The 13788-nt window shown below is 48.3% G+C and overlaps 1 protein-coding gene and 1 pseudogene across 1 annotated transcript; one reads left to right on the top strand and one right to left on the bottom strand.

Annotated features, from left to right (window-relative positions):
- Positions 1–4563: 4563 nt before the first annotated feature.
- On the top strand, positions 4564–11554 carry LOC129149083 (disintegrin and metalloproteinase domain-containing protein 29-like). Its single transcript, XM_054715669.1, has 2 exons — positions 4564–7025; positions 11468–11554. The coding sequence occupies exon 1, from the start codon at positions 4627–4629 to the stop codon at positions 6820–6822; it is 2196 nt and encodes a 731-aa protein (XP_054571644.1). The 5' UTR covers positions 4564–4626; the 3' UTR covers positions 6823–7025; positions 11468–11554.
- On the bottom strand, positions 7820–12148 carry LOC129148933 (Ig heavy chain V region 1B43-like; annotated as a pseudogene).
- Between the last annotated feature and the right edge of the window lie 1640 nt (positions 12149–13788).

Raw genomic sequence — 13788 nt, 5'->3', positions numbered from 1 at the left:
CACTTAACCTCCTCATTTGTTGCAGGAGGTTCATGTTCAGGAGACCAGAGTCCCATTTGACACTGTTTCCCTTACAAAGTGAAAAGAGGACAAACTAAGACCAGAGTGTGAGCCTAGAGCCAGTGGATCAAGTGCAGGGGGGAAGTGCAGCATCTGCTTGGTCCCTGGGAACCAGAAGCATGAACTAGAGAGACACAGACAGAGCTCCCGGGTCCTATTCCTTCAGGGCAGTTTGGTCCTGGACATGTAGCAGCTGCACAGCCTCCTTTGTGGTGTTAATGCTCTACTCTCATTTGTAGATTCAGTTTCATACATTGGGACATAGAAGAACCTCCGTCATGACCATGTGTGTTGAGGGGAAGATGTTGGAAATGGTTTCGGAATAATTAAGTTTAGGTGATTAAAATCTTGTTATTGGAGAGCTCATGTCTGCATGTGACGCTTTTGACCACTGTCCCCACATGACCCAGTGCCACATTGGGGGGAGAGCTCCCTGGGAACATGATGGGGACATAATGAAACCAAGGACACACACATCCCGGGTTCTTGTTTCATTAGGTTGTCATCTTGTTGTGTAGCCAGTTCACGTTTCCTTCCCTCACTTTCCTCTGAAACAGCCCACATGTTTCCTGGAGCCATGAAGACACTCTGTTGAGAGGGAGCGGGGGCACCAGCCATTTTGTGTTGGTTTTGTATCTTACATCTTTCCTGGATTCTAGTTCTATTAGCTTCTCATACAGTTTTTAGGGTTTTCTATGTACAAGATCCTTTCATCTGCTTACAGATAAGGAGAAACTTTCTAACTTGTTTCTTTCTGATTTGGACACTTGAAATGTCCTTTCCTTGCCTAATTATTCTGACAAGGAATTCTTGTTTTGATGAATAGATGTAGTCACAGGGGACCCCTTGTCTTGGTCTGATGTAAGAAGACAACCTTTGAGATTTTCTTTGTGTAGGGTGATGTCACTTGTTGGCTTTTCAAATGTGGCCTTTAGTATATTGAGGTCCATCACTTCTACACCTCATCTGCCAAGGATTTTGATTCTGAAGCGATTCTCAATTTTAAAGGCTTTATTCTGTATCTATTTATACTACCCTGTACTTTATCCTTCATTCTGTGGATGAGATGTGGCCCAGTTACTGGTTTACATACGTTGAGCCATCCTTGCATGCTAGGACGGTATCCCATTGATCGTGGTAAATGACCCTTTCAGTGTGCAGTTTAGTGTCCTAGCATGTTTTTGAGGATTTTTGCATGTAATTTCATCAGGGATATTGAGCTGTCATTTTTGTATGCTTTTACTTGGCATTGATATGAGTGTAATGGTGACCTCAATAAATCTGTTTGGAAGTGTTGTCTCTTTCCTTAATTCTGGAAGAGTTCAAGAAGAGTTGATAGAAAGTTATCAATTCCTATTTCAAATTCTGGTAGAATTCCACCTTGAGTCCATTTGGTCCTTGGCTTTTATTTGTTGGAAGGTTTTCACTATTACTTCAGATATATTTTTAAATTTTGTAGCAATCTAACAAAGTTTGGATTAAATTCCTAATTTGAGCTCCTGCTAAGTGGACTGAGAAATAGAACAGTTGATCTTCACAGGTTGTGGTCAGTGTTGAAATAATAGTTGCTTGCATACTACATATTTATTTCATATGGCATCCAAGATTATGATATATAACTCTGTTTTATTATATAGAATTCCTAAAGTATAGTGTGTAACATCATGAATGGTTTTGTACCACTGCTGATATGTGAATGCATGTCTTTTCCAGAAATGAGTATATGAGTGTGTGTGTGTGAAACTATGTGTCTGTGTGAATCTGTGTGACTCTGTGTGACTCTGTGTGTGACTGTGTGTGTGTATGTGACTCTGTGTCTCCTGGGCAAGCAGTAAGAGGACGGTATGGAACCAGGGGGTCCCATGGATGCTCCTCGGCTCCCAACATGCTCCTGATGCACATCTCACCCACAGTGAAGCTAGAAATCCTTTGCTCCTGGAGGAAAGTTGGAGGAGGAGTTCGATGATGCACATCCCAGCACTTAGGGTCACCTGTCCCCACTGTGGGGTCAGCATTGCTTCTTGATGGACAGCAGGGCCCTCGTGTGGGTGGATGTGGGGCTCCCTGTGTTTGGTGCACTGAGCTGACAGCTCTTCCGGGAGTCAATGTGGACCCAGAGAGGATGGGTGAGGTCCGCAGCCCTGAGTGTGCTCAGGCCTTTCAGCAGAGGGAGGGCCTGTGATCTCCCTGGAACGAGGAGGGGGAGGGCACACAGAGAGTCAGACACTGAGGGAACTGTGCCCTCCCAAGGGAGGGATGCAGAGCTGTGCACACAGCCCAATACCAGTGACCCAGCTGCGGAGTTCACACTCATCAGAGAAACATTGAAAAGAGTGAAAAAGGCCACTTTTAGAATTTGTGAAGGAAAGTATACATCATGTCACCTGCAAACAATGTCCCTTGCTCATTATTATCTGTAGTGAGAACATGAGAAAGAAGAACTGTCCCTGGAAGCAACTGAAAGCTTTAGAGGGTATCCCTGTGCCCAATGGGAATGCCCTTCCCTCTCCTCCTCCCTCTACTCCTTTTTCTGGAGCTGCTCTTTGGACTTAGTGAGGTCATGAGCTCCCCCTTGCGTTCCTCTCCTCTGGGGGGAAGGTCATCCTCTTCGACTGAGCATGCAGCTTCCGGAGGGACGCACATGGATCTGTGCAGGAGGAGGGGGACACCCGCCTAGCCAGCCAGATCAGCCGAATCAACCCTGGCGATCAATGGGGTGACAGATGTCGCAGCCAGATCGCCCTCACATCCTCTACTGCACCCTCTTGCTAGCTGGTAATTAATTCCATTTGTAAAGAATGTGGGAGATGGGTCTGGCCAGTCCTTAGTTCCTCCCATGCCAGGTGTGTCCTGGTTATCTGAGCTATGCTGTGCTCAAGGCCACAAGCTTTCTACAAGATATCTGCTAAGCACAATAAATCTTTCTCTGCCCTGGTTTGTCCTTTTTAAGCCTTTCAATATATATGGATAAAATTCTCATTGTCCAGGCGGTACAGGATCTGAATCTTAGAGTCCCCTGAACCAGCAGCACTGTTTTCATTAAAGGCACTTTACCAAAGCTCACAGTGTCGGATTGTCACTTCCCTGCCAATTTCATAAATTCCACATTCCATAACACTCTCCCGAAGGACACCCACAGAGGCCCAATGTGTCTTCAGTGGAGAGCTGGTCAGCATGTGCAGACGAAGCATCTCTCAAAGGCCAAGGAGAGAACCACATGGAAGGGCTCCAGGGAACAACCCCATGGCTCCCACTGGACCAGAAGTCCTTCCCGTCATCAGCAGCTGGAGGAGGAAAAAGAAAACCTTGTCCAGGAAGCCTCAGGTAGACACTGGGAGACGCTTCACTCACTAGGCCCCAAAGAGCTTCCAAGCAGCAATCAGCAGGAGCTCACTGTTGTGTTAACGTAAAAAAACACCCAAAAAACATTGAAACCTATAAAGAATTTTTGTGAGTTTATTTGGGCCAAGCTGTCGACATATGCCAGGAAGCAGAACCTCAATGAATTGAGATAATGTTCCAGAGAATGGTGGGTTACATTTGTATTTATACATTGCAATCATAGGAGGGACATAGATGGGTCACATGAAATTCATTGGTGATAGATTAAGAAGGTAGGATAAAGCAAAGTGGTGGGAAACCCCTGGGACTGGATCAAAAGTAAAATGATGGACACATACTTAGGTGGGTGCAGGAACAATTAACATGATAATGAAAGGATTGGTGGTATCTGTCCTGGTGCCCACCACATTTGGTTGTGTCCCAGAGGCTCCCAAAAAAGGGAAGTTACAAGTTACCCAGACATCTCACAGATGTGTTTATCTTAGAGGCAAAAAGGTAAATGGGCTCAGAAAAGATCTAAGTTGATCTTTGTCAGGGAAAATACCAATCTAGGACATGACTACCCACCGTAACCTGTTTGTAGTTAAATATTTCATTTTCAGACCATTTTTTGTGGTTATTTTAGGTCTCTGAGTTTGCAAGATTGCCACACAGGCCTCCCCTGAGCTTGTCAGGTTAGCATGTTGCTCCTTTCTTCCACAGTTGGAAACTTCTTAGCTGCAGACCAGAAGAAGATACATATAGTTACTGAAAGGAACCATGTCAACACCTACGAGGGTAAAATTCACAAAGTCCAGTTCGCCTGCCAGAGGCGTAGGAGAAGCGGCCCAATCACAAGGACAGCAGTGACCCTGGGGAATGATGCAAGCGCACCGTGATGACGGGGTTGTTGGGACTTTAACTGCTGAAACTACACAGCCTGTGTGCAGGTTGGAGAGGGAAGACTGAGGTGTGCAGGAGAGACAGGGCTCTGCTTCCTTCTCTCTTATTTCCACCTTAGCATTCAGATCCGCCTCTCACCTCCCCACCCCCACCCCAGCTGAATGCATGTCCAGCTCCACCCACTGACACGCCCTGTCATTGTTACCTCAGCAACCCTGCCAGGGTGGGTTTTCTGTCACTATCCCCTTGGCAGGAAGTGGCCACAGCAGATGGTGGGGACCCAGCTTCACTGAAGAACCTCTCTCTCTTGGTCCCCGTTGACAGTTCTCCCTCAACAAGGGCATGAGGCTGGAAGGGGGTCCCATCACGCTGAGGACGCCCATCTTGCTGTTTGGGCTCTGGGTGGTGCTGGCTCCCACCCAGTGTTCTGAAGGTCGTCCCTCCTGGCGCTACATCTCCTCGGAGGTGGTGATTCCCAGGAAGGAGCTGCACCATGGCAAAGCCCTGCTGGCAGCAGGCTGGCTCTCCTACAGCCTGAGGTTCGGGGGCCAGAGACACGTCCTCCACATGCGGCGCAAGAGACTCTTTTGGCCTGGGCAGCTGGTGGTGATGACGCAGGATGACCAAGGAGCCTTGCAGGTGGACCACCCCTTTTTCCCGCTCGACTGTTACTACCTGGGCTACCTGGAGGACGTCCCTCTCTCCATGGTCACCGTGGACACGTGCTATGGGGGCCTGGAAGGAATCATGAAGGTGGACGACCTTGCCTATGAAATCAAACCCCTCAAGGATTCCCAGAGGTTTGAGCATATCATTTCTCAGATTGTAGCTGACACCAACGCCACAGGACCTACGTCCAGGCTGGGATACAAGGCAGAGAGGCACCCTCTGCTCTCCAAAGTGAACACCAGTGCAGCCTCCAGGATCAGCAGTAAGCTCTATTCATCCCACAGAGGAAACCTGAAAGCCTGCCTCATGAGTTCCAAGTCCATTTATACTCTGTACAGAAATGTGTCAGAGAACATCAAATTCCTAGTATATCTAGGGAGTTTAATGGACTCCATGTTCCGAGGCCTTGACATAAGGTACTACATCAGCATCCTGGTCATTTTTAATAAGAGGGATCCAACCGATATGACCAACTTTTATGTGCCGAGTGGTCCATTTGCTCTGAATTATCGGAACAACATTTATACTCCTTTTCGGCCCTATTCAGGCTTAATGATGCTTAAAGATGAACCCCATGAACTTAATTTTAATCCCATTAGGGACAGTTTGTGCACGCCCAACAGTCTGGTCTATGTGGGTCACCTGTACAGACATATATTATTGTTGGCGGTAATAGCCACCCAGCAAGTTGGGAGGACAATAGGTGTGTATATGGATACAGCTGATTGTGTTTGCCAGCGAAGGACCACCTGCATCATGTACAGGTACCCCGTGTTGACAGATGCCTTTAGCAACTGCTCCATGGCATTCCTACAAAACTCCTATAGTGCTGACCATGCAGAATGCCTCTACTTAACTGGATTTGTCCATGCAAATGAAAGCCTGACAGTCACTCGATGTGGAAACTCTGAGGTGGAAGACAAAGAGCAGTGCGACTGTGGGTCCTTCAAGGAGTGCTATACCAACACCTGCTGTAAAACCGACTGCAGCTTCACACCTGGAAGCGTTTGTGACAGAGAAAGATGCTGCACAAACTGCATCTACACACCCGCGGGGACGCTGTGCAGACCGATTCAGAATATCTGTGACCTTCCGGAGTACTGCATGGGGAAGGAAACGAGCTGTCCTATGAATTTTTATCTGCAAGATGGAACCCCATGCACCGAGGACGGCTACTGTTATCATGGCAATTGTACCGACCGCAGTATGCACTGCAAGGAGATCTTTGGGGAAGGGGCACTGAATGCTCCAAACACCTGCTACTACGTCAATCTCCAGGCAAACCGATTCGGACACTGTAGAATTACTCATGTGTTCAATCCAACCGTTTGTAGTACCCGTAACGTATTGTGTGGACGCCTACAGTGTACAAACGTTACTTATTTGCCTCACCTGCAGGAACACGTGGCTTTCCATCAGTCCTTCCGGGGAAACACCTGGTGTTTTGGACTGGATACACACCGTGGAACAGAAACAACCGACGCTGGTTTTGTGAGAACTGGTACCCCCTGTCGTTCAAAAAAATTTTGTGATAAGGGCTCCTGTAACTCTTCCATAGAAGCCATAAACTACAACTGCCACCCTTCGAAATGCAACTACAGGGGCGTGTGCAACAACCAAGGGAACTGCCATTGCCATGTAGGCTGGGACCCTCCCCGGTGCATAAACCCTGGTGCCGGTGGGAGTGTGGACAGCGGACCCCCGCCAAGAAGAACTCGGAGTGTGAAGACAAATCCTATGTCAATCGTGTATTTGAGAGTCGCTTTTGGTCGCTTGCTTGCCCTCATAGCTGCACTGCTCTTCGGGGTAGCCACAAATGTGAGAACTGTCCAGACCACTACAGTCACTGAAGTGCAAGTTGGAAAGTAAACAACAAGTCAGCCTTCCGACCCCTATACAACTCAGGCAACATGAAGAAACACCTGAAAAAAGTCACCATAACCCACTGGCAGAGCTCAAGCCCACCTTCTGAATGGCTGCAGGGGTCCTGTCCCATATCTAGGGTGTGCATACCATGAATGTTTTCACATCACTCTCTCTGACAGCTCGCTAGCCAGCATGTGCAATAAAGCGTGAGTACCGCACTTTAGCATCCTGTGCAGTTCTTATAGGTATGTAAGAGCCCTGAGTGAGCCTGAGACTCGGGTCTGGACAGGAGACCTGGTCAGCATCTGACCTTGCTCTGTGGATGCCTGTCCCAGGATTAGTGACAGTGGCCACAGATTCCTGTAGGACCAATTCCTGACAGTTACCCACAATTGTGCCCTGAGCACCAAGTGTTCCCCAGTCCCTAGGTAAGGTCACTTTCTCTAAACAGGTTGGATCCCCCAACACACACACATCAAATCCCTGACTGTTTCACAGGCCATGGCTGTGGGCGTGGGCTAAGAATGAGGTTTCCTTGTCTGCTAATGACAGCTGAGCCCAGCGGAGAGCACCCTTCCCTGTGTGGAGTGGACCAGTCAGTGGCACTCAGTCAGAAAGGAGGAAGAAGTGGCCCACCTGACTCTGGCCTCAGGGGAGCCTGCACATGGGCCTCTCCTCTCCCCTGTGCACTGCAGAGGGTGGCAGTGAGTGCGAGCTGAGTCCTGGGAAGGCATCAACACCCTCTTCCCCACAGGCCTGTGGGGCTGGAAACCTCCCTCCTCTGTGTCTTCATAGTTTTCCCAGAAATGCCATTGTACAATGTCATGTAAAACAGATGAAAGTATAACTTTACCTGAACACTTTAAAATTAGAAACTTCCTCCATGCAACACAGGAACATCATGTGTGATTTAAAAGTCAAAATTCCCACAAATTGGTGGACCTGGGTGTTTGTGGTGGACAGACATGTTCAGAGCTGAAGTTGGGACACAAGTGGTCCCTTATTGACGGAAACTGTCTTCTGTGATGGGTAATGTGGCGTAGCTGGGAAGAAAGAGCAGGTCCCCAGGCTCATGGAGCTCAGAATCTAGGACCAAGTAGGTGAGAACGATAACAGCAGGCGACAATGGGTCCTGGTGGGGTGGTGAACTTGGTGAGGAGAGTCCCCATCTCTGTACCTGTCATCTGCCAGCTGCAGTGTTACCTCCTCCTCTGGGGTCTGCAATGAGAAAGCGGGAAATTAGCGCCTCAGAGAAAGAAGAAGAACCCTCCATGGAGGCAGATGAGAATTTGAGAGGAAATCCCTGTGACCAACAGGAAGGCCCTTCCCTCTCCACCTCCCTCTGCCCCTGCTCCTGGGTCTGCTCTCTGTGCTGTGGTGTCCTGATCGCCCCCTGCAGCCCATCCCTGCTGTCTTTCTCAGGAAGGTTAGTGTCTGGGGTCCACTGACTTCCCCTCACTCTCTCACACAGTAATACACGGACATGTTCTTGTCTCTCAGGCTGTTCAGAGTTAAGTAAACTTGGCACTTGGATGTGTCCCTAGTGATGCTGAAGCGGGATTTTAGTGTTGAGTTATAGTCTGTACCTCTACCAGACCACATAACCCCGACCCACTCCAGCCCCTTCCCTGCATCCTGGCTGGTCCAGTGTACACCATAGCTTCCCAGAGAAAATCCAGAGACAGTGCAGGTGAGGGAGAGGGTCTGCGAGGGCTTCACCAGTCCTCGGCCTGACTCCTGCAGCTGCACCTGGCACTGGACACCTTGGGACAAGGAGCATCAGTCCTGCCAGTCACACACAGCCATCCCACAACCCCTTCATTCCTGACCCCTAGACCCTCAACCTGGGTGGCTGTCAGCAGGCACAGGAGAAGACCCAGCAGTCAATCTCATCTTCTTCTAGGGCACAGCTCTGCATTCCCAGAGACCTCAACCTTATGTGAGGAGAGAGCTGAGAGCCTGCACAGCCCAGGAGAGTTTATGCCCTGGAGTTTGAAGGGAAATTTGAATGTGGGGCAGCCTTTCCTTAGAAGTAGAGGTCCTGAGGTCTGTATTCCCTGGTCATTTGGGGCATCTCTTCCCTTGACGTCACTTACCAGCTAAGTAAGGATAAGGGGGCCACCTGAGTCATGAAGCACATTGGAGTTAGTTCAAGGACAACCTCACCTGAGCTAAGAGGTAATGTTTGACTAGATGAGTAGGTTCCATTGGTAAATTCTCATTCATCTTTCAAACAAATTTATAGGGATTAGCATTTGTTTAGCTTCTGAAATTCAACAATTACATAATCTACAAGTACCAAAAGTTTATCATTGTCATTTCATACAGTAAATATGTTCACGTTGGTGTAAAATATTTTTAAAAGCACAGCCATTTTTCCATCACATTGTCTTCATTTATGAGGTTACTTGGATGTGAGTAACTGCTTTCCAAGCACAAGAAAAAGGGATACCTTTGATTCTTGATGTTGGAACCTTTTTATTGTGTTATAACACACTGTGCAAACTCTTCCCTTAATCAAGCCATGGCTTACTGCAGAAACCCCGAACTAATCATATCGGAAATGATCATGTTATAAACTGGAGAAAATATTAGAAATGAAAACAGTGATTATGCATGTGTATCATTGAGAATCTTTCATATGTTGAAGTGATATGGCAGTCTGTTAAGTGACCTGATTTCTCAGTCTAGTGTTATCAGTGATGTTGGGGTTCAGAGTGAGGGAAATTGGGGACTTCCTAGTATACATTTTCTCAGAGGAAAGGGAACTTCAAGTATTTCAGGTAGCTGTCACACCCAGCCTCCCTCTGCCCTGTTCCTGAGGATGCTCACTGTGGTCAGAGGGTGCTGGGCTCTCCCCATAACATACCACAGCCTTAATGAGCAATGCACACATTCTCCATCAGGCACAGGATTCAGAAAATATTCTATTGCTAAGTTGTCATTTAATTTCCTTGATGGAATATTTGGTGGAATAAATATTTTGCTTTTATTAAAGTTCGGTTCATCAGTATTTTCTTTGATGAGACCTGTTTTGGGTGATTTTACAAAGAATTCATCAGAAACTGCTGGGCCTCCACTGCCCATGTGGATTGGCTACAGCAGCCACAGGGACTGGAGCAGGTTCTGGTAGAAAAGGGGAGCGCTGCTGGGAAACAACCCATAAGTGTGGACGTGATTGTGGACCTGGATGATGGGAGGAAGCTGGACTTGATTTGAGTCACATGACAGAAACATGCCTGACGTTCATGGACAGAGGGTTACTGGACATGTGGGTGTAAAGTCTCTGCAGTGAAGGCCCAAAAGTAAGTGCAGGGCATGATAGAGAGAGCTCGCATCATCGTAAGAAATACCTGAATAATGATGAGCAGGAGTTGATTGAAGTAGAAACATTAAAGATCATGCAGGCAGGGATCAAGGGAAATAAGGAACCTGTCACTGCAAAGTGGTGGGAAGGAGACCCCTGATTCCTACATGAACATTCTCACAGTGTCTCTGTTCTAGGACCAGGGTATTCCCACTTGGACACCTTTGGGGTCATTCCTCACAAGCTCTCGCCATAAATCACCGAAGCTTCATAATTCATTGGAGTCCCATTTATGAAATCTCTCCACACTCACTGGGAAACGTGGACATTCCTCACTGGAGGCGCCAAGGTGATGGTGTGTCTGTATGAGGAGCCTTCAGTCCATTAGACCAGGGTTCCTGTCTCAGTCCATCATCTTCATTGCAATCATCATGGACATCATCATCACCACCACAATGTGCTTACTTTTAACCATTCTTCTCATTTTCTGTGGACATGGTGGTTGTTCACACACAATGAGTTCTTATAAGTAAACAAAGCAGGCGCCTCCTCTTCAGAGGCCATTAGGGATTGAGACCCCAATGGCCCAACTGTAAGTTGAAAAAGGCTTTGAAAAACCTGATGACAGATTGGTGGGAAAGGACAGGTACCCACCAAGACATTGGGCAAAGCGTTCTTTCCAGTTCTATTATTACCACCATTTGTCAACATCATCATCACCATCTTCATTTGCTTATTTATATTTAATCTTCTTTTTTACTTTAGATACGGTTTTTGTACACCCATAAGGACCCTTTTTTCATTTTTTGCTCATTTTGTATAGTTGTATGTAAAATGGGGGGAGGGCATGGTCCATTTACTTTTTTGTTTGACTTCTAACAACTGCTGGCACATCCAAGCCCTCAGGGTCACCTGCCCCTGCTGTGGGTTGGCATTGCTTCCTGATGGAGAGCAAGACCCTCCTGTGGGTGGATGTGGGGCTCCCTGTGTTTGGTGCGCTGAGCTGACAGCTCTTCCAGGGGTCAATGTGGACCCATAGAGAATGGGTGAGGTCAGCAGCCCTGAGTGTGCTCAGGCCTTTCGGCAGAGAGAGGGCCTGTGATCTCCTTGGAACTTGGAGGAGGAGGGCTCACGGAGAGTCAGAAACTGAGGGAGCTGGGCGCCCCCTGAGGGAGGGATGCAGAACTGTGCACACAGCCCAAACACAGCAACCCAGCTGCGGAGTTCACACTCATTAGTAAAACATTGAAAAGAGTGAAAAAAGCCACTTTTAGAATTTGTGAAGGAGTGCATACGTCATGTCACCTGCAAACAATGCCCCTTGCTCATTGTTTTCTGTAGTGAGAACATGAGAAAGAAGAACCGTCCCTGGAGGCAACTGAAAGCTTGAGAGGAAATTCCTTCGCCCAACAGGAAGGCGCTTTCCTTCCCACCTCCCTCTGCTCCTTTTCCTGGAGCTGCTCTTTGGACTTGGTGAGGTCATGAGCTCCCCCTTGCATTCAGAGTGCCCCTGCAGCCCAGCCCTGCTGTATCCTAAGGGAGGTTTGTGTCTGGGCTCACACTGACTTCCCCTCACTGGGTGTCTCGCACAGTAATACACGGCTGTGTCCTCGGTGGTGTGGTCACGGAGTTCAGCAGCAGGGAGTACTGGTTTTTGAATGTGTCTCTGGAGATGGAGGTTTGGCTCTTGATGGAGGGGCTGTAATAAGTGTTCCCACTACCACATATGAGCCCCATACACTCCAGCCCCTTCTCCACGGGTTGGCTGATCCAGCTCCAGCAACTATCAGTGTTCATGGCATAACCGGAGACAGAGCAGGTGAGGGAGAGGGTCTGCGAGGGCTTTACCAGTTCGGGGCCGGACTCCTGCAGCTGCACCTGGGACAGGACACCTGGGGATAAGGAGCCTCAGTCCCTCTCAGTCACTTGCAGTCACAGCCATGCCATGACTCCTGTCTGACCCCTGAGACTCTCACCTTGGAGGGCTGTCAGCAGGCACAGGAGAAGACCCAGCAGGCTCATCTTCTTCTAAAGCACAGCTCTGCCTTCCCAGAGACCTCCGCCCTGTGTGAGGAGTGAGCTGTGAGCCTTCACAGCACAGGAAAGGATGTACCCTGGGCCTTGAACAGAAATTTGCTTTTAGGGCCGCCTTTTCTATAAGTGGAGGGTCTAAGGTCAAGCTTCCATGGTCTTTCTGGGACCTCTGTGGGGGCATCTCTTCCCTTGACCTCACTCTGCATATGAATCAGGGACAGGGGGCCAACTGGGTCATGAGACATATTATAATTACGTAAAAAAAAAAAAAATCCTTAAACTTTCTCCTTAAAATTAAGGAGAAATGGTGGTCTAGATGAGTAAGTTCTCATGCATCTTTCATACTGATTTAAATGAGATTAGTATTCGTTCCAAGAGTTTTTGACTCAATACTAGTATGTACACCATTTTCTACTTTTTATATCATAATTTCACACAAATTATTTCTACTTTCTTACAAAAAAAAAGAAAAGAAAAAGAAGTAAAGAACATCCCCTCTCAATATTTTATATCTTAACTAGAGGCCCAGTGCACAAAATTAATTCACGGGGGTGTGTGGGGGTTAGAGGGGTTGTGTGTGTCCCTCAGCTTAGCCTGCACCCTCTCCAATCTGGGACCCTCTCGCAATCTGGGACTGCTGGCTCCCAACCGTTCAACTGCCTGCCTGCCTGATTGCCCCTAACCACTCTGCTGCCAGCCTGATCTATGCCTAACTGCTCCCCTCTGGGCCCGATTGCCCCTGACTGCCCTCCCTTCCAGCCTGGTCTTCCCTAACTGCCCCCCCCCTGCAGCCTGATTGCCCCCACTGCCCTCCCCTATAGGGCTTGTTCCTCCCAACTGCCCTCCCCTGCAGGCCTCATCACCCCCAACTGCCCTCCTCTGCAGGTCTGGTTCCCCCAACTGCTGGCCCTGCAGGCCTGGTTTTCTCCCAACTGCCCTCCCCTGCAGGCCTGGTTGCCCCCACTGCCATCTCCTGTAGGGATGGTCCCTCCAATGTCTCTCTCATGCAGGCCTGGATCCCCCAACTGCCTTCCCCTAAAGTCCTGGGTTCCCCCCAACTGCCCTCCCTGCAGGCCTGGTTCCCTCCAACTTCCTTCCCTGCAGGCCTAGATCCCTCCACCTGTCCTCCCTGTAGGCCTGATTACCCACAACTGCCCTCCCCTGTAGGCCTTCTTGAGGCAGCCATCTTGTGTACATGGGGACAGCCATCTTTGACCACATGGGGGCCGCCATCTTGTGTGTTGGAGTGGCAGTCAATTTGCATATCACATCTTTATTATATAGGATTATGGTGTTATTTTGATCCCAGAAACTACCTCCCAAGCACAGGAACGTGGGACATTCTTGATTTTTGATGTTGGAAAATGTTACTTTGTCTTCAGATTGTTGTGCAAACTCTTCCTTTATGCAAGCTCATGACCTATTGCAGAGACAACAAATAGTTCCATCAGAAATAGTCATGGCTCTACGTGGAGAGAAGACACGAAATAAAAGCAGTGATCATGTATGTGCACAACATAGAATCACTCATATGTTGAAATAATGATGGAAGGAGCTTGACCTGTTTTCTCGAGTGTCATCAGTGATGTTGGGGTTCAGAGGGAGGTGAGTGAGGAGAATTCCACCAT

This window comes from Eptesicus fuscus, chromosome 5 (assembly GCF_027574615.1).
Source record: "Eptesicus fuscus isolate TK198812 chromosome 5, DD_ASM_mEF_20220401, whole genome shotgun sequence".
NCBI lineage: Eukaryota > Metazoa > Chordata > Mammalia > Chiroptera > Vespertilionidae > Eptesicus > Eptesicus fuscus.
The sequence above is the reverse complement of the archived record's forward strand: the minus strand, read 5'-3'. Positions and strand labels throughout refer to the sequence as shown.

Excerpts from the sequence above, each read along its gene's own strand:
- LOC129149083 (XM_054715669.1), top strand. The coding sequence starts at position 4,627 with ATGAGGCTGGAAGGGGGTCCCATCACGCTGAGGACGCCCATCTTGCTG.